The sequence below is a fragment of the Tinamus guttatus genome, unplaced genomic scaffold (genome assembly GCF_059628265.1).
Source record: "Tinamus guttatus ecotype Peru unplaced genomic scaffold, ASM5962826v1 Tinamus_guttatus_pri_ptg000008l, whole genome shotgun sequence".
Taxonomy (NCBI): domain Eukaryota; kingdom Metazoa; phylum Chordata; class Aves; order Tinamiformes; family Tinamidae; genus Tinamus; species Tinamus guttatus.
In genome coordinates, this window is record NW_028288542.1 from 1181586 (window position 1) to 1203248 (window position 21663).

The 21663-nt window shown below is 41.8% G+C and overlaps 1 protein-coding gene across 9 annotated transcripts in view; it reads right to left on the minus strand.

Annotated features, from left to right (window-relative positions):
- Nucleotides 1-21663, minus strand: part of DMD (dystrophin) — a 1078552-nt gene that overhangs the window by 73166 nt on the left and 983723 nt on the right. For 7 of the 9 annotated variants that reach the window (XM_088521823.1, XM_088521851.1, XM_088521829.1 and 4 more), the window contains one exon: nt 2845-2906. In XM_088521823.1, the coding sequence (XP_088377949.1) occupies nt 2845-2906 (62 nt within the window). Of the gene's footprint in view, nt 1-2844; nt 2907-9844; nt 9906-21663 lie in introns of those variants that run through there. The other 2 variants (XM_088521862.1, XM_088521855.1) reach the window with 1 other exon arrangement.

Sequence of the window (21663 nt, forward strand, 5' to 3'; positions counted from 1 at the left end):
CACACAAAAACTGCTGTGTCCTGTTTCTGTGTTCCTCTGTCAGTACCAGATGTTTCTATTAATTTAGCTTAAAACCCACAAAACCAGAAATAATTGGGCCATACCAGAAAAAGAAGATGTCAAGGACAATAAACTCAAAACCTGGAATTAATCTATTTTAGCAAGATATAACGGAGTCATTAAAGGTATGTGTGAACTATATGTTTTTCCAGAAAAGTCTTTAGTGGCTCAAAGATAGAGGCCAATAAGCAATGATCCGTTGTCCAGATTGCTACTTTTTTCATTAACGTAATACAAACTTTCCAGTATTTTTTTTAAGAATATAAACCAGACATAAGGGTCCCCAGCAAATTATGATATGTATTAGCAACAGTAAAAATGCGGAACATTTAACACAAAAGTAAATAATCAATTAGAATCAGATATACACAGAGCTACATCGCATAGCTGACTGAGGCTGAGTGTAGGAGTAGGAAAAACATAACTGAAAACTACACAGTATTGATGGGCTTGATATCATTTTTTTTTTGCCTTTGCCTGAACCGTAAAATTCACGCATTCTACTGTATTTTTAGAGTGCTCATATGCTCCAAAAAGATAGCTAAGCTTTTCACATACAAATGAGAAGAAAAATTTACATCCTTATGTGAGGAAAAATAATAGGACCTAATAAGTATGCAATACAAAATCAACTTTAATCATATCTTTTCGGATAAAATATTACTGAACAGTCTGAAAAGGCTTCAAACATCCCATTATTCTCGTTTTGACCTGAGGCAAAGCAAAGCCCTGAAAACACATTAAGGGTTCTATTCAAGACTAAACGGGCTACGCTTGTATTATGGAATTTACAGGAGAGTTAAACAATACTGAATATACCCGATTCAGAAATAGAATAAATTGTTGTTTTTTTCAGAAGCTTATCAAAGCTTCATCATAAGTGGCAATGCACAAAGAATCACCTTGTTTAATCGGTTATGTACAAACATGTGAACACCTAAGTTTACTAATAAAAATACATATTATGCATCCTTTGCTAAAATCAGAGTTCCTTCCATATTATTAAGTTCCTAGTTCCAGCCCAAAAAGGAAACTCTAGCCAGTCAGAGGGCTGCACTTCTGGACATTCCATGCTCCTGTACTGAGAGGAAAACAGCAAAATTTTATAGAAGGGAAAAAAAAATCTGCCTAAGCATGTTCTCATGCTCTTTCTTTAAGAAGTAAGATATAAGGATGGCTTAAACTCTAGACATCCAGTCGATTATACATAGTGATAAAATTCTCAGTTAAACTAAATGCAAACTGACTTCAACCATCCTTTGAACTACTGACCTGACCCCAACCGGGCGTTTTCTCCCCCATATATAGTTACCTTCGTCTTCGAGAGTAAATCTAGCTGAACCAGCAAAATACCAGGAGGAAAGGAGTTTCAAAAGAGCTTTGGGTCTGACCAGCAACAGTGTCAGAAACATGCAATTTCAAGATCAAAGCAGTCTGCAGAGTCAGTGGGAGTTCAATTAACAGTGAATTGTTCAAAGATCGACTGTACTGAAGAAATGTCTGCATGCACAATCACTGTTTGTCCTCATCCTTTCAACTATTCACTTTAAGAGAAGAAATATAAAGGAGGCAAACACAGCAATACATTATAATTAAGTGGCAAGTCGACACTTGCCTGCTTAGGCATTCAGTTAGCTTGAATTTATACACTTTATTGTCCCTTGCTGATATATGGAACAGTATTCTGGGTTATTTATAAAACATAAATTGCTGCCACATTACTAATATTATAAGCAAAAACTGACTTCACACCATTTCACTTTATCATATAGTTTTACTAAAAAAAAAAAAAACGGGTATGTCTTTATCACAGAGCAGTGTAGAGATACCCGAGCTACCTTGAAACATATTAGCTGCCTTACTTGCAAACAGCCTAATTATGCCAGCACAGAGTTTAGCAGGAGATAATTTAAGCTGTTTTTCACCACGGTAAATAAGGCTGCGCTGAATGAAAGGCTGGACTGCCTTGGTACTTGAGCTAGCCTGTTTAAAGCTGGTTTATGCACCTCCGTGGTAGAGATGTAGCCTCCTTTATGAGTGAGTGCAGCATATTCATTGACATATCTTTTAAAGAAAGATAGTTTATTTTTTATTAGACCCTCTCTTATTTATTAGCAGCACTATTAAAAGGAAATAGCTATTAAATGGTCTGCAAAGCAGCCTATAGCAGAGGGTTGATCTATTATATCTTATGGATATCCTTCTGTTAATAAAATCAAAAGCTGCTGAAGATCTCCATGCGAAGCACATCTGAGGTGTACAAACCAGGTACTCAGCACAATATCATGATGGCTGCCACATGTTCCAGGCATTCAGAATTCTTCGACAAATAAAGTAGTGGTGGCAGTTCAGCAAATCACTTAAACAGGCTTCCTACCATTCAAAAGTCAACACTAACAGCAGCCCGGTTTGATTTTTTGTCTGTCTTGTGTAAAATAGATTAGAGAACGAAAAGATTCAGAATTATACTTCTTTATTGTTTTTTAATTTCTGTCCCAGTCTTTGTCATAAGAATTTGCTGCAATGCACCTGAATAACTTAGTAAATGCAGTGCACATTCCGAACTGGCTAATGTAAATAATGTAAATATCTTTACCTAGTGTGCTTGAAATGTCTTATTATGACCTGCATATTTCTCTGACAGAAAATCCAATCTTGATCTAAGTACCAGGTCCTCACTTTCACCTAGCTGTATTTTAGAACTTCTGGAAATCTTTGTCTTAACAATTCATTCAGTTAAAAGAAAAAAAAAAAACAATAAAAAAGCAAGTAGATGTGTCTTACCTAAAGACTGGTAAAGCTCAGTCATTTTGGGATGATCCCAGCAGGTGGTTTGTGTCTCATGGCTACAATACAAAATGTGAAAGTTAGTAAAATAAAATGATACAAAATACTAAAAAGATAGTAAAATAAAAAACAGCCCAAGGCCCGTATCACAATTCTGTCCCAGACTGCCACCAGCAGCCTGGATGACTGCTAAAGAAGTGAGTCTCATCAGTAGTAGAAATGCCTTCTTTCATATCACCTTTCAGAAAATGGTTATTTTGTACCATTAGATTAAGGCATGGGCTCCAAAAGCAAAATCATGATTAAAAGTGCTGCTAACATTAAAAATACTGTAAGTATTTAGCTATGCAATAATGTTTGGGGGAATTTATAATCATACCAATTATTTTTTTAAAAAATCTATGTTTTATTTGGATCATCCCCTGATTCCTCCATATTGGAGGACAAGCAGTTAAAAACTTCTTAGTTGCTCTCAGTAACTTCAAGAAAGTTCTGTCCGGGCACTGACATCCATCACATTTTTTAGGGGTGTTGCATAAAAGCTACCGGATGCTACACTGCAGCCACCGCTTCCATTCCAACCACCTGCACTGAATTCTCACATAACAGTCCCCTGAACTGCTGTCCGATCCTGTGTTTCAGGCCAGTGATGTGCTGCACCCCACGTATAGACGTCTCTGTCTGTGTAAGGCTAAGTGTTGCTCTTACTGGTTCTTGGTTCCTTTCCCAGGCCCTAGAGGTGCCCGTTAAGTTTCAGGAGGAAGAGCTGCTGGGAAGACAGGAAAAACCCTCACCAGGGTTATGAAACTCTGCAGTGTGACTAGAATGTAAATTGGCCAACCTCTGCATTGAAGCTAGCAGCCTTTAGTCTTGCAGCAAAACATGTTGCCAAAAGACATGCAGAGCGTGAGAAAGTCAACAAAATGTTGTTAGTGTAACAAAAACTCGTGTCTCCAAAGTTTACACATTTCGTGTTTTTTTTATTTATTTATTTTATTTCTTCTTATTATAATACACACAGTGCAATCCGGCTTTCATCAGTATGGAAAACTTAAAAAGAAAATGCTATTTATCTATTCAACATGCCCAGTTCTGGTCAAACAATATTCAGGTATATTAAAAGATGGCTTTGTGAATGTATTAAAAAAATACCGCAGAAGTATACGGTGGCTAGCCATGCCACTCGCAGTTGCTGTACTTAACAAGCAGACATGCTGCTTCCAAAGCACATACATTATTTGGAAGAAAATATGAGAGAGAGCAGGGCCCGTCTGGAGTCACTAGAGCAAACTCCTTGCAGCTCACAATCCAGAGCAAACTCCAAGCCCTGCACTACGAGCTGTGCACTAGTGAACAAGCTAAAGACCTTGAATCACAGAATCGCAGAGCAGTTGAGATTACAAGGGATCTCTAGAGATCACCTAGTCCAACCCGCTGCTCCAGCAGGGACACCTAGAGCACGTGGCACAGGGTGGCATCTGGGCAGGTTTGGAAGATCTCCAGAGAAGGAAACTCCACAGCCTCTCTGGGCAGCTTTGCTTGAGGCAGAGTGTTCTCAAGCACGGCCCTACAGGTATCACCTGGGCTGAAAAGGGTGATGTTTCTAATGAAACATGTACCTCAGCATGACCACTGCTAAAGGAAAAGTCATGACATGTTTCTTAGCTGTGATTGCTTACTTGATCCCAGCAAACACTATATCGATATATTCAGGAGGTTACTGTGAGTAATAATTCCCAGATTTCGCTCCACAACTGCCATAAAGAATGAAATTTGGGGGTGTCACAGGCAATAAGCTTAAGGAAAACTGCAGGCACAGTGTCGCACTAGTGGGCCAAAAAAAAGGATTTAAAAAAAAAAGAAATCAACCGCAGTATCTGCTCTTCCTAATTATGGTGACTAAGAATAGAAAAAGTGGGAGAAGGCCACTGGAACACCTGAGGTAACCTTGCTCTTTGCATTGATAAAAATGAGCAGTGCAATGGGAGGTGGCTGAAATCACATTAAGTAAACAGAGATTTGTCTGTTTTTCAAATGCAGAAATTTGGTAGCTTGAAGTGAAAACCTGTTTATCCAACTCAACTGAATCTAAGTTTCTGGGGTTTTTTTCTGTGTTTGGTATATAGGGAGGTTCTAAAGCTTTTAGCACATCCAGTTAAAATGCATTTTAGAGGTAAAACAGAAGCAGTTCTCATTTATATACCGATGTCATAAAAATTTGGCCAGCATAAGCCTCTGCTTGTACAGTAGCAGCCTGAAGGAAAAGAGGAAGAGGGTAAATTTATTGCAAAAGAAGAACTCCACAGTGAGAGATTGTGTGATTTAGGCAAATGGGCTCGAGCACCCAATAAACATCCGAACCCGTAAATCAGTGGCTGCAGTTGGCTAGCACCCAACCTCAGCCCCACATCAGCAGCGCCCAAGGCACGAGCCTGGCACTCCTGGCTTGGTTCTCTGTGTGCAGGGAGCCCCCAGACTGGGCTGGTCCAGGGGAAAAAAACATCCAGAATTGCAAAGAAATAGGTTTATCAAACAGGAGGCTGAGGTTGAAGCAGGTGAAAGAAATTTGAGAAATTTGCTGATGATTTCCCCCATATCTATCATGTAAAATGCTGTGAAATACTTGTGAGATGTTTGAGTAGCAATGGCGCCAGTGAATCTTACGCCAAATCTTAAAGAAAAAATGGAAGAAAAAAAGGAAAAAAAAAAACCCTTATGCACAGAGTTACAGAAAGTCTCTGAAAATATTCTGGTTAATTTTCCCTGTGAGATTAGTTAGGAAGCCTCGTGTTGGTCTATGGATAAACTATATCACTTTAGACTCCATAGCTGTTAATGTGCTAGCTTTCGAATTCCTTCCTTAAATGTTATAAAGCCATCAAGTATCTGGTAAAGGAGTTGTAAGCAAATATTCATAGAGAATTCTAGAATCAAATGCCTGTAGGGAAGAGAAAAACAAAAGAACCATTTTAGAAGCAGAAAACTGCTACCTTTACTCACTCTTCAACATTACATCGGTGATCATATTTGTATTGATTTTTTTTTTTTATGCTAAGGCTTAACCATGTATCAGTGAATTTCAGTGTGTATGGATTAAGTTTATGGCATTCCAGTGCCAGAAAAATACACTGCCAGAAAAATACAGGCTTTCAACTATTTTCATATTTTTTAACGTAAATAATCAGCTAGAGCGTGTGCTCTTCTCTGATGTATCGTAAAATTAATTCCCTCAAAAATACACCTTCCATTAGGAGCTGCTTTTCTCACTTCATCTAGAGGTCATAAAGACAGAGTTTGTGGGGCAGTTAAATTTCCCCTTCTCCTCCTCACTCTGCTTCCTTTCTAAACTTAGTTCCAAGCTAAAGGAAACACATCTTTGTTTAGGCTAAAAATGTGAAAGTTAGTGATCACCCTAACTCCTAACTTCTGCCATCTTCCAAGCAGTGACTGGTGCTGGGGCAGAAAAGTCTGCGTGAGGTTTTTATTACAGTTTTGTGGCAACTCGGCAGAGACGACTGAATCTTGCATCCCCTAAGAGAGCAGGAGAAGGACTGGAGAACCACAGGTACCTTTTTGGCGCCTGCAAGAAAGCAAGTGTTTTCAAGAGAGCGGAACTCAGGTGGCTGTGGATCCTGCAAGGGTTACGTGCCCACGACGAGCGAGGGCAGGTCGTCCTGGTACTTTGCATTCAGAACACAAGGAGGCTGCAGCTACTCCGCTCCAGCTAAAAAGCGTTTGCCTCTCAACTGAATGCTTGCAGCTCGGAAAGTTATCAACAATTCTGCACACAAGTGCAGCTCAAGAAAAGGTTAGATCCCATCGAGACTGTTCCTCCTAAGCCTCTTTGCCATTTTCAAAGGCCATTTAATTGCAAGCTTTGGGGCTGGCCCAGTGGGGGAGGATTTGTGTGTGTACCCTTATTGTGAACAGCATCTAAAGTGGAATGCCAGCTCAGCAGTTGTAGGCAGCCTTGGCCACGCTCGGGAACGTCGTGGCATCCTTAATAGATCTGCAACAAAGTGCCTGCCAGAGTTGCAAACTCCGGGTAGCGAGGCCAGATAGAGTCCCCAAGTTCCAGAGACAGGAGAAATGTGTCGCAAGGCTTCCTGGCCAGTAGCTGTCTGAGGAGGGTGAAAATACGGGCAGGGAGAGGTACCTGAGATGCCTTTCCAAGGAGCTGCTGGCATACGAAGAATTAACACGCACACTCAATAGTTTTGCAATACTGCACAAGCTCATAGGATACCTTTTTCCAGTTGCCTCTTCATTTAGGGCAATTAATTAATGAGCTTTTAAATCATGAAGCTTTTGCAACAACAACAAAAAGATACAGGTGTGCTCACGTGGCTTGTTTTCCTCTCTCACCTGTGTTATTATGATGTGAAGGTGAAAGCAAACCAGGTCTGAAGCAAAGAACAGCAGCGGGTAACGGTGACACCCGGGTGCTGCTGCGACTGGCACACTACATACACCAGTAATGCCGTGGGGTGAAAACATCGTCTTCACTTAATATATATCCTCTGGGAGCTGCAGGACCACCTCATTAAGGGATGATCATGCTACATTAGCAAGGATAATTTCTGTGTGGGGAATTCTGCTACACGAAGCCCATGCAAATTCCTCTGCTCCTGCCACAAGCTCAGAGATTTGTCCCTCATCCTTGACGCCACAGCTAGTAACATACAGGATTGAAATCCTGAAATCAGGAGATGATATTCTAAGTGACACACTAACTGAATCACATTTCTCTTTTATAACTTGAACTCTTTGGACCAAATGTGCTTATTTTCCTCTTCCTGCATTTTATATTGCCTTTGAGCAACACCAGCAGCAGGAATAGCAGAGAAAAATTCCCCATGTCCACATCCCCCATATTAAAACATACCTGTACTGATCAAAACGAAACATTTGCAAACCTTTTTAACTGCTCTTAATCTTACCCATTCTTCTACTTTTTGTACATGATATTCAGTCTCTCATGTTTATTTATTGCTAAATTTCGGGGTCTACGATTAGAAACTGCAACTGCAACCCCCCCCACTCTAAGCTCCTACATTCTTTTCATCTATTAGAGCAAATTCTGCTGCACTTCTTCCCCTTTGTTTGAAAACTTATCAAGACCAATACCATGTGTATGTATGCTCATGGAGCAAGAAATTCTGTCAGGTGGCAATAAATAAGACAGCTATGTATCAAAAAATGTCAAAAAACTCGGAAATTTCACAGTGCACTGATGTGATCTAATTTCAACCACCACCACAATGCCTCCCACCTCTTGGCTTTAAGACAAGTAAAAAGGTTACTACAACTGCCTTTTGACTGCCGCCAAAAAGCCAGGATAAACACGACAGAGCTGCCTGGGTTTTGTTAGACTAACATAAATGCAGCTTAAACTGTTTCTATGAATAAGTACTACTGCTCATCCAAAATAAAAATATTTTCAGCAGTAGACGACAGTGATTGCAAGAAAGACTTAACAATTAGTGCCTTTTCACATTGTTTCACTAATTCCTTTCGCAAAACAAGTTACTGCTGTGGAAAGCAAGAGAGAGAGACATGAAAAGGTGGCACTCCCTTGCGACTTACAAAGGGCTACTGTTTTCGTCTTTAAATCCAGAGACCAGTGATCTATGCCCAGAGTTTATTTCTGCTGACGCCAAGACTCAGTGTCTTTTCAGAAAAAAAAAAAAAAAGTGACTTTTGCATGTTTTATTGGCTTTGGTGAGATTTATCAGGATGCTGAAGGGAAGCTCGAATGCACATGAAAAGTTCGTGCTGGTACTGGGAATGAATGGAAGCAGGAGGGCAAATAACAACTGCCAAGTACTGAATAGCAACTCTTTTTTCTTCTCTCCCCGGTGATGTTAAACATTTATTTTGTACACTTTGTCACGGGCAAAGATTACTGCTCAGTTGTTAAGGCTTGGTGTGCCTGCCCCTCCAGCTGTTACTTGTCCACTGGTCTATTTGCTTTGCAAAGCTTATCCTCGCCGCTGCTGCCAAAGCAATTTCACTGCAGGGTCCTGCTGGATCCCGCCTCAAACAGCGTCCACTTCAACAAGCTCCTTGGCGCTAAGAGGTCACGGACCCTGCATGTGCCCAGGGTTTTCCCTTCCCCGGCTCCTGGGCAGATGTCCTTACTCCAAAGCCACTTCTCAGCCCAGCTGGGCTGAAGAGCAGGGCTGGGCGCCCCATTGCAGCCCCAGATGGGTGATGCTGCTTTTTAACCTACCTGCTGCAGAAGGGCAAGCACCACGAGAGACGCAGCGTGCCGGGCACATGTGCGGAGGGAGGTGCAGGGAACCCCTGCCCTGCTCCTCTGCTTGCTGACTGGAAACACCATTTTTTAAATGTGGGATTACCAGGAAAAAAAGTAGCGCTCCTCTAAGCATTCGTATGTTCGGAAGAATCGTACAAAAGTTGACTCATGAACCAAATCACAAGAGGTGCCGCACACCGCATCGGCGGCATTTTACAGCATCGCTCTCTCCTTGGAGATCTCAAGGCTCATAAAAACAGTGCAGATTCTCATTCTCCGAGTCTCCCCAAAAGCGCTCGCTATCTCCAGCGCAGATTTCCTGCCTCATCCCCAGGATTTAACTGCATGAGCCCACGCGCACAAGGAGCCCCCAACGCGTGCCAACTCACACCTCCGCACCCCGCGTCTGTCCCGCCCGCGCAAATCAGCCCCAAACGGGAGGCCTCGCGGGACAGACGCGCGATCAAACGCCGACCCTGAAGACAGGCGGGCAGCAGGTTGACCCTTGTGGGTCTCCCGGGGACAGGTCCGAGCGCCGCTGCCCACGCTCTACGGGAGGGGATGCTCCCGTGCCCACCGCCGCACGCAGCCCCGCTGCCCCGGGCGGGCGCGGCCGTTGGAGCTCGGAGCGCTCGCGACGCCCAAGCGCCTCCCGCCAACGGCCGCCCAACCGCCACCCGCCAACGGCCGCCCCAGCGCGCGCGGGGCAGGCGGCACCTGCGGCCGCCTCCCGCTCACCCTTTGAGCTGCTCCCTCATGGCTGCGGGCGGCGCGGCGCAGAGCGGGGCACAGCGGAGCGGAGCGGAGCGGGCGGCGGCGGCAGCAGCAGTGCGGCCGCCTAGCGCCAGCCGCCCGGCAGCACCGCGGCCGCGCTCCGCCCCCGCGCCCGCCTCCCGCCCTCCGCGCGGCCGCCCGTCCCGTCCCGCGCCGTCCCGCGCCGCGCCGCGCTGCGGGCGCAGGGAGCCCGGGGCCGGCTCGCCCCTCGCCGCCGGGCCTGGCGCACGGATCCGCTGCGGGGGAGGCTTTGGCTGAAATAGGGATCCTAGAATCGCGCAGAGGCCCTCGGGTCTTCGCTCGGCGGCTGCTGATTTTCGGCGCCTGGAGTTTTCTATTTGTGAGGGAAAATGGGGCGATGCGACCTCCGCGGGTGCATTTGCCTCCTCACAGCAGGGAAGGGCAGTTTCTGCCCCCTCACTGACTACCGCCAATTTTCAAAGAAGACGTAAGTCCCACTGGTTCCGAGTCGGAGTCCTCCTCCGTGCTAATTCCCGCTCTGGACTCCCTGGGAACACACCAGCCAGGGCTCCCCGTGGGCTGTCACCAGCCTGTCCCATCACGGCAGCGTCCGTCCCGCGCGCCACGGCCTGCATCCCAGGTGCTGCTGCGGCCAAGGAGCTCTTGGAGCCTTACAAAACACTGTCCGGGCAGGGCTGCTCCAAGGGGGCCTCTCAACGCTAACAGCAGCAAGAAAAATCCCTATTTTATGCTGGGAAATGCACGTCTAGAAGCAGGGGGGAAATTCTCATTCATAGTTCCCACACCACATCTCTATCCCACTGAGCACTTTCCACTTGTACAGACGTCAGGAGGTCAGGAACCACACAACTTGGTGTTTTATCATAAGTATTAGGGTGTTCAGAGCTCCATAAGGCTTAAGGTGTCGGGATTAGCCCGTTTTACAGAAAGCTCAACAAGCAGTTTAAGGACAGTCCCTCTCCGTCCTCCACTCTAGAATATACATTAATACCAGACACATTAGTTTTGAGGTGAAGGTAGCGTTAAAGGAAGAATCTCACCTTTTCCCATCTTTACCTATCCCGCGAGAGCTTTCTTTCCCACCTACTGCAACACATTGTCCTTAAAGGATGTTTAACATATTCATTGGGATGAACTTCACAGTCATTAAAATGAAAGGGTTGCCTCTGTCATACAAAAGGATCCACTGGAGCTTTAGCCTGAAGTCTGCGGTTTCAACAGAAAAAGAGTTTGTTTTCCTTGCAGAATTATCCAGCTCTTATACCCACGGTGCACATTCCTGGAGTTTTTCTACTCCGACTAGGGAGTTTCCTGGTCCACCTTAACAGGGGCTTGATGCTGCCATTATCACATTCGTCTTCTTTCCCACACAATAGTGCCAAGTAATACGAATTTAAAAACCAGTCTGAAATTCTCACACTTTGCATAATCTTCTTTCTCCTTGAGTTACAAACAAAGCATTGTATTCAATTAGACTCACAGCAGGTGAAAACCCCAATTAGTGAGACCATTTTCTTGGCTTTTTCCCCCTAACTTACACCCACACACCACTTTTTTTTTTCCTTTTTTTCCTTTTTTTCCCCCTTTTTTCCCTCTAAATAATAAAGGGGAACTCTTGAGTCATTCCTCAATTGAAAAGCAAATTAACCCCTTGATTTCCCAAATCAAACTACTACCCACTCAAGAACATCCAGGGGGAAGCATGAATGTTGAAAGATTTGAGGATTAAGCCCTACAGACTTTTTAATTTGATTTCATCAAAAGTCTATTTAAGGTTGTTCTGATTGTTTGGAAATTCACAAAAGCTTTTAGCTATTCTGATTGACCTCCAAACTATAGTTTTACGTGTAAGATAAACAAGTAATGCCAATCTGATTCAAAATTATTTTTAAACTATTCATAATTTATTATAAACATGTATTTTGTTTGTAGCTTAAATGACTCCTGTCTTTGGCATTTTTAACTGAAGCAATTTTTTACACCACACTTATTTTTAAGCTATTTATTTTATAAAAGCCAGTCCTATTTCCACAGGAAAAAAAAAAAAACAGGATTACAGGGTAAGCAGAATTTTAATTCCCTGTGGTGTTTTTGTTGATTTGAGGGCTATTCAGTCAATTTGTCCACCCACGCAAAGACCTAATCAGGAGGAGAACGGAGTTTATTTTAAGCACTTGGGAATTCCCACGCTGTAGCTGCTATCTACTGGACTCTGTCCCGTCAAGCCATCTTTCTCTTCAACATTCATCAGCACCAGGTGTGTAAGGGGAAATTGCAGCCCCACAATAAATGAGAGAGAACCTGCACTCAGTAATGCTTCTTAATCATTAGAAACCAGGCTGGTGTCCTAAAACTCTTTCAGGAGAAGAAGGAAGAATGGGATTTTCAGGTGACAGGTTTCTCACGCCTGCTGGTTACTGAAATCTATGCACGTGAGAAATAGGATATTTTAATTCTAATACCTTTCCTCAGAATTTGGTCACTTTTTGGAGGGAACAGAGCCACAGCCTTACACAAATATTAAAAACAATAATATGAACATAGAATAACTCATTTTTAAATAATATTTTTGGATATAAATCATCATATGTTTCACGAAGGAGGTCAGCATCACTACTTGTACCTTGCAGATGTGGAAAGCTGCCCAAAAGCACAGGGACCTGCCTCTAAGTGCCTGAGCAGGGCAGACACAGGGCACGGGTTCACCTGTATGCTCAGCACCTGCTTTGACGAGTTAAAAAACTAAAGGCACAGTTCTTTATTCTTACTGTCATTGCAAGTAAAGACGCAGCGTTTCCCTATTAACTGAGTCCCGTTCCCGTGGCTCCGTGAAGCCCACGGAGTTGCTCGTAGGAGCAGCTTCACCATTTCCCAGCTCTCTGGGTAGTGGATTAGCCAGTGCTTGCGTTGCATATCAGCAGGCATTGTGGTGCCCTGTGTCGGGCTGGCTAATCCGTTATGCTGCTTGAGCCTATTTTCTCTTCCTTGGTATAAATAAATACTAAGAATCACTTGGGATGGCATGATGACACTTTCCTGGATCATCTGTCTTAAACATGCTCCAAGGGCTGACATCTCCAGGATTTCTTCTGCGCTTGTTGATAGCCCTCTGAAAAGAGCCAAGAAGAGAATATTGTTTTGGATTATGGGGTTTTTTTGGGGGGGGAGGAGGAAGAGAGCTGTTTGTACATTACCCCCAGAATCAGAGTAGAATACTGTAAATGCAGAGAAGAAAATAGTTTTTTAAAGTGTCATTAATTTTCCTCAATATTGTACCACGAGTTGGTGACTTACTAAACCGTTCACAGCCATAGAAATTTAAAATCAGCTTTCTGCACCATGGAATCGCTGGGGAAGGAGCCAACCACCTTTCACCCTCGGAGAGGAACCTCATTTGTGTCCTGCGTGAGGGGAGATTAGCAGATGCTTCTCCATGTGGATTGATAGTGCTTCCCACTCCAACGCAGCGAGCGAGTTGGCAAGTGGCACTCGAAATAATTTACCTGGCGTGTTTGACTGAGATGTTCCTGGTGCACGGAGAGTATGAACAAGAACCTTTTCTTTTTTTTTTTGTTAAATAAAACTAATTTTGCAATGAACACAGCCTGCAACTATTTAATGCACAGTATGGAAAATGCCACTGCACAGTACATGCAACATCAGAACGTGCATTCCTGCTGAATACACACTGGTATCATCCCTGTCTTCCTGCACTGACTTTCTGGGAGCTGAACTTTTACTAAAGAAACTCAATTAAAATAGAAATCTTAGCTGTCCTACAAGATGAGTACCACAGAGCCTTGGGTGCAGTTTGCGTGTCTGCTGCCACACTGCTTTGCATGCTGTTGATAAAAAAGGGATGATTAAATACATGAGATGAATTTTGCCGTGTTGGAATTGTGCAAAGGTTGATTTAGAGAGGACAAAATTGTTTTTTAGCTCCAACTGAGAATTCAGACAACTTGCAGTAGCTAAGTGGTTGCTTGGGTTGCTGCAGGGTTTAACACCCTGAGAAGAAGAGCAGAGCTCAAGTCTGGCAGTCCTGGGAATCCCTAAGATCTCGTGGATCCCGGGCTGCCCTGGAGAGCACATCCAGCTTCCACCAGGGTTACGGGCTCGTCAGCTAACCACCTCTAAGCAGCAAAAGCTCTTTCTTTCCCCTTCCATGCCAAACCACAAGAAATAAAGCAGATTAAGAATGAAACAACCCCTGTATTTCTGGGATGGAGATGAATGGAAGTGCGAAAAATCACAAGAATGGAAAGGTCGAAAAGCAAAATGTTGGCAAAACACTGTATGAATAAAGCAATAAAAAGTAAGCCTCTTGTAAAGCTAAATGTCTTAAAATATACCAGCAACAGAAAAAAGATATGCCAAGCCAAACTGCATGTTAACCTTTACAGTCTGCAAATAAGATTTAAAAATAATAATTATAGTAAGTTCTTAGTTTGAGAAATCCGTGTTGGCAAAATGAATGGTTATCATTTGGGCAAGGTTGTGAAAAAATGCAGACTAATAAGGATAAATTAAACAAAACAACAATGGCAAACTCTATTTCTTACTTTTCTTTTCATGCCCAGTTAGTAATAAGTTACTGTTTTGCCTCCTGGGGGATTAAAATAAGCAGGATTTCATAAACTCTTGCTCAATTGCCTCTCTTTTCTATTGAAAATCCTTCTTTCTATGCGTAAAATCATGTTGCAAACACAAAAGCTGGCTTCCTGAAGCATTAACTTTTCTACTGTTTCCTCAGTGTGTGGATTTCAAAAGCAAGAAACTCAGTGTCCTTCCCGGGCCTTCCCGCCTCGCTCGGAGCCCAGCGCCAAGGCCCAAGCCGGGCGACGGCGGCCACTCGCCAGCAAGTCCCTGTCCAACAGCCTCCCGCAGAAGTTGAAGGAGAAGCACACCTTCCTTCCTCACTAATTCACTTTCTTGTTTCCTTTTGCCTTCAATTAAATTTTGACATTATCAGGTCCGCTTTTATGACTGAAATCAGTTCTCGTTTATTGAGGTCATTTTTCCAAGAAGGCTCCATGCAAATATTATACTGAAGGGAAAATACTCATCTTGTAAAAAAGAAAAAGTGACTTATATCAAGCTAGGAGTTTACATACTGGGATGTTCCTATGATAAAACTGCACATATATTTTAAAAGGGCAATGAAATATATTGTGTTTTATGACAATTGCATGTAGGCAACAGACCACTAATGAGGCAAACTTTGCACCTTTGATAATGTATGCACTTTTCAGCTCTGTATTTTAGCAATGGATGCTTAGCTGTGGTCTCACCTGTCCCATTTGTGGCTTTAAAATATACTTTGAAGCTCTCTCAACTACCGCATTGTTTCCTCAATGACGATTATAATACAATATACATAACATCATATTACGTAATTCCCAAGACAACAAAAGTCTCTGCCTATTTGAATGTGCACATGAGGTTTTCCCATCATCTTCCTAAACACGTTGAGGCTGTTGTTAACCTTAACATGATAAATCTGAGGGCTGCTCCTAAGCCTCTTGCTCGCTTGGGCCACACAGAGCCCTGATGGGCACTGGTTTAGCTGCAAATCAGGAGGGGCTTTAGCCTCGGTACTGCGCTGGGTCCCGCAGCCTCCTGGAGCGAAGGGCGCCGGGCTCACCCCTCCTGCACAGCGGGACTTGCATTTTTCATCCCTCCTTCCCAGTGTTTTATGTGGAGTCCAGGAACTGGAGGAAAGTGTAGCACTACGCGTGAGGAAAAACCTGGTGGCCAACTCCATGGAAAGAGGGAGCAGCCACACCTAGGGAGCCTCACCAGTAACTCTGTCCAGGCTAACAACTCCTCCATCTAATCCAAGTGACATTCCTCAAGCTCTATTTGCATAGAAGAGCAGTATCAGGTTGGCTGTTGTGGAACTACTCATAAATTGAGGTCACACTTGGCAACAAGAAAACAATTCTGGAAAATAAAGACTTCCTGTTCGACCTTTCTGAAATTGAGACTTCTTATTTCATTTTAAAACAATATTCTATGACAAAATGTATTTTTATTTAATTTAGTTTGACTCCAAAATGAGGCAATTGCTCACACAATTGCTCACAGTGCCCTTCAAATGCAAGTAGTAAGCCTCACGTTGTCCATGCCAGAGACAAAAAAAAAAATACTTATACATACACATTTGTTCAAAGTAAATATAGACATAGAGACACCTACAGTATCTAGCGCTTCCTGAAACAGATGAATCAGTATCAGCCGTTTATCCTAATTCAATCTAAACACACGTTAAACTGAAATACCCCAGGAAAGGTGGATCAAAGTATTTTCACATAAAATAAAAAGCTTTTTCTTAGGTAAGTGTAAGGAAGGGATTTCATTCAAGCCTCCTGTGGCAAGTTGAATTTTTTGTATTTCAGCATGTACTCCATACAATTCCAGCCGAGTTGCTCTTCCCATTTAGTTAGGTACGATCCGGTTCTCTCTAACCAAGCCGTCCTCCCAGCTTTTGTGTTTAGGTTTCTTTGTGCAGCTCTTTCTGTATCTGACACAGTAGCTGGCAATTAACGAAGGAAAGAATCATGACGGTGCTAACTGGTGCAAAAAAAAAAGTGTTGCTAACTCCATTCCTCAGCTTAAACTTAATGCTTAACTAAGTCCGGTAATGGAACTGCATTTAATAGAGGTGAATGTCCAGGTATAATTTCAGTATTTCAGAAGCCTAAAATCAGCCAAACCTCTCACAATACCTCTAATAAGGTTTTATATTCCTTGCAATTTTGCCAGCGTATCTTCACTCTGTTCTCTGACCTCAGCTATTAGGCATAAAATGGAATCTCTTAGTGAAAGAATAAACATGAAAACTAAAGATTCTTCTTCCAGCCAAACCGGTCATGGAAAATATGCAATGAAAATCGGAGATTTCTTGTTTGCATGAGCCGAAGAGCCTTGACATATAGAACCCAAGGTACACAGCTGACTTTTAAGATCTACCATAGTCCATTATTTATTCAAGAACTATGCTGGCTGTATGGACCTCAAAATCAGCCAAAATATATTCTTTCCTTACATACTGAGCATTTATCCACACTGAACTAATCAAACAAATTGCACATTTGGATAAGGATAGTCTTCATCTTTAAGAAGCTGCTTTCGAAAGTGCCATCCAAATCCTGAACAATCGAGACGGCCCTAAAATATTAAGGATCTGAACCTTGGTTACAGCCCAAATTAACATTTTAACACTCTGTTGCTTCAGTCTTGCTTGAATGCCTCAGAAATGCCAGCCTACTGCAGTTCTACCGTTTAAATAGCATCTTCTTTAGCCTTTTCTAAAATAGTCCAGACTTAAACAGAAAATTCTTACTGCTAGAGCCAAGCAGGTTAACTATCTTTTTCATCATCCTTACCACATTAGACACAATGCCAGATTAGTTAAAAATTTCAGAGTACCTAACCCCATGTTTATCAACCATAAGAAGCATCACAATTTTTGTTACCTTCCCCTCAAGAAAAAAAATGTAAATTAAATTTAATTAAGATTTTTCTGTTTCTATATGAGTATCTCACGGATTCAGAGAATGTACAAGATCCAAAACATTTGTTTCATTCATCTCCTTGTGGCCACAATTTGGAATATTACTATATTTTTTATGATGACATGAATTTAACAGGCACAAATAATAACTGTGTAAAAGGTGATTATTTCTGAATGTCCCTAAAATGAAAAAGAAGGATCACTTACACTCACACCTCCTGTCTTAGAAAGCATTACAGCTCTTTGAATATTTATACTTAACCCTAAATTAAGAAAATCAGACAGTGTTTTAAATCATCGTTCGTCTCTTTAAATAAATTTCTATACTAAAACCCCAATTACTGTCACCAGCCTTGGTTCATGGTCACCAGCTTTGCAAGCAAACTTCATAGTGCAAACCATTATCGCCATTTCAGTTAGCGTCTTCACACTCATCTTCATCAGTCCAGGGAAAATGAAGCACAGACCTTCACCTCACCTGCTTAATAAAAACTGGGCTAAGATATGTGGTGTATAAATGCTCTTACACTGTAGTAATGAAACTTACTCTTGATTACAGTCATTACACTTCTTGTCAATATTCAAAAAAGAATCTCTTGCTGCTTTTGCATCATTTAATTTCAGCAGTTGTTCTTCTTTCTCACTCTTAAAAATCTGCAGTCATTATTTCTCAAATTACTATCCCTCCACCCATGTCCTTCAATTTGTTTTGTTTTTGAGGTGACTAACAGAGCAAATAATTTATTAAGGATAAGAATAATTTTGCAAAGGTTTGCAGAAGCTGACAGGCTAGGAGTTTTACCCAAGTAAAACCCAAGCAGGGAATAAAGGATTAGACCCCATCTAATCCGCTGGTTTTATCAAATCAGGATATTTAATACCAAACTAAAACCTTCTGAGAATTTTATTTTTAGTAGCTTGCTATACTGATTATTCATTTGGCTTTTGGGACTCAAAAGACAAGAAACACATTTCTTGTTTGTGAGTATGGCATCACAATTAAAAATAGTCTTACCCATCTCTCATCTAAGGTAGACAACAACTAAGTACTGTAACTTTTTACATTCTATAGCATAGTATTGTTTTCTCATAATTCGAGAAGAAATCATTATTCTTCACTGTTCCTAACATTTATTTGGAATGTTGAAAAGGAATTATAAGCAACAAAATGATCATTTGGTGATGCCGATGCTGCCATTTCCATGTTAACCTTGTATATCAAGAATTAAGAGGAAACTCGATACCAATTTGAAGAAAATAAACAAGGCCACCTGCATTGTATCCATGGAGACATTTAGACAAATGATCTAACCTATGGAACAGCCAAGCAAGACCTACTCTCCTAATTTGACAATATTATGGTTACCCAGACTTTCTAGAGGCACCTCATCTTATATCTACACTGCTATCTGCCCTAAGAATAATCATTGTTTTGGGGCCAAACTCACCACGGTAACTCTAATTCTTATTGCTGAGAATTGAGCTGTCTAAAGCAGACCAGCCTTGCGACTCCTCTGCTCCCTAGCTAGAGCTCCTGTGGCCCTAAGGCATGATTCCTGTATTAATTTTCCTTTCATTTCAAGCTCTTTGATCTAATGTGGAAGCTGCTGCAGTCCAGTATCTTTATGGAACTGGTTAGGCCTGTTTCTATAGACAGATATACCACAGAAAAGAGCCAAAACATATCCTTACTTTGTTGCAAGGCATTCCCGCTCAAAGACGGAACGAACAACTGGGGAGCACTTCAGACCCGGATTCTGGAAAGGGGTTAAACGTGAGGCAAGTGCAGGCCAGGCGGCTTCCCGTCCAGCTCTAAGTGCTCCGACTGACCTGCCTCGCAGTAGGACATATGAATCACCACATACCCACTGTGCTGGAGCACCACGTCCTTTCTTGGTGGCCTACCAAAGCCGTCAGCTATTAATGAACGGAATGGTATTTAAGTAGTGGATTTCTATCTGGAAAGCAACTAGTCTGAGCAAATGGATTCATGGTCAATGAACAGTGGCCATACTGCAATTCATTTTAAAGTTTGCTGAATGCTTTACAGGCAATTCCCAAAGGCTTTCAGCAACAAAATTTTCTAAGAAAAAAGGTTTTTTTTTCTCCCCCATTACAATTTTTTTTGCAGATTTCTCAGATTTTTGGACAGAATTTACTGAATTCAAGAAGCATCTCCAACATATCTCAACTGGTGTTGAGATTCTGGCCTCTCATGGTATTTCTATTTACAAGTTTCATTACATAAAAAGGAATAGCCTTGGTAGCACTCATCTGAAATGAGAATAAAATAGTAGACCTTAGAAAGAGGAATAGTCATCTATTCTCTTAGACTATACAGAGTTCGCATGGATGGCAGCCATTTCAAAACTGTAAAATTGTGTTGTGCAATGAAAATGCTCCAACCTTTTTAGTTCATCTCATATTACATATAGAGCTGAAATCAGTTTTTATTTTCTCAATTTATGTAATTATGCTGGAATTACGCTTTTCTCTATTTGGTCTTTTTTTTTGCAATTTGCAATTAAGAAGATATTTTAAATCATCCTTTATAAACTAATTGAAGTGTCTAGTCTATAGTTTTCCCTATTCTAACTCAACCAGAATCACAGAAGTGCTAAATTTTGACTATGCAATTTGATGGGAAATTTAGCACTGACTTCAATGGAGTGTAAGTGATGCAGCACTACTGTGTGCTATTATTCTAATATAGTCTTTTACTGTATAAATACTCTGAGTTTCAATAAGAACCTTTTTATAAATATGATTTGATCTAATTCTGCTTGCCTTGACAGGCTGACCACATGTAACTACATGGAATTTGAGTAGTAATCTGGGCCTAAAATTGCTAAAAATCCTAGAGCACCAATCTTATGTAAAATTGGGGTTGTTGTTTTTACAGAGCTCTTCAGGTTTGTTTTATTGATAAAACAATTTTTGAGTCTTTACTTAATTTAGGCATGATGCAGCTGTAGAGTGCAGCTGGAGAAATCAGGGGACTTTTAGACTCTAACTGCTACTGCCTTCTCCATCAACCGGTATCTTAACCCAAAGGGAATTTCTGGTCAGTCTATTACATAGCCTAAAAAAAACCACACACACACACAAAATGGAAAAAAAAAAACCCTGCTACACCTCTTGCAGGCAATAGGATAAAGATGGATAGGGAAATGGCAGATACCCATTATAATAACTCCCAGTTGGTATATCTTCTGTCCATTGGTAGATATGTTGAAATAAATAAATGATCAAAAATTAATAATAATAATAATAAAAGGATCAGCAAGTCCATATGAGATTTTAGAAAGTAAGTCTCTGGAAGACAAGTGATAGGAAAGCAGGAAGGTGATTAAAATGCAGAGTCTTATTTATTATACATGGGCTAGATCAAAGCTTCTCACTGATAACAAGGCACTGATTGGATGTCGCCACCTGTTCGGCTTCACTTGCAACAGGAATCTGTTAGGTGAAGTGCTATAAAAGGCTGTCACTGCATATTATTCTTATGAACGGCTTACGCTGAAACACTCAAATCCTGCTCCTTATTTTGCTGAAGACTTTTTCTCATTATTCACCAGCAGATATGTTTCTTTCTCAGTAAATGTTAAAAGGAAATTCTATGTAATTCAGGTAAGTTTCTGAAATGAGAAAGTTGCAGGTAAATGCCCTCATGAAGACGCCTCACATGCTTTGTTAAGATGGTGGCAAAAAGACCTGAAGGGAATAAATTAGAATATATTTGAACTGTGGTTCTGGGTAAAGTGGTGAGCCTTACAATAGGCTGAGCTCAGAGGGAAAACAACGTGGGAAGCAAATTAGCCGGGGGAATATTTTCAGGAAAATGGGGCAGAAGGCAGTTTCTTAGATTTTGGAGGGCTTTGTCTCTTTTGTGTAGCTTCTCCATTGGAAAAAAAAAAAACGCTGTAGCTTGAGGAAAGTGTGTGGGTGTAAAAGTATAGCAATTATTGGGAGGATCTGGAAAAGAGAGAACTGAGGAAAGCAGAGAAAACACAGGCTGCAACACGCCAAGCCAAGGCAGCAGTGATCCCTATCAGCGCTGCCGAAACCTGCTGCAGACCCGGCAGCCCAGGGCAGCAAACACCCGAGCACGGGGAGGCACTCAGGACCTGAAAGGAAGCTCTGGGGTAGGTAAACTTAGCCACGACCGAAAGAAAGAGTGAGTAAAGACCCAAAAATCTGTTTAAAGGCGGAGGGAATTTAATCTGGCTTGCTTAAACTGGTTTAAAAAAAAAAAAAAAAAAGTTGTCAGGTCCTTGAAGACCAC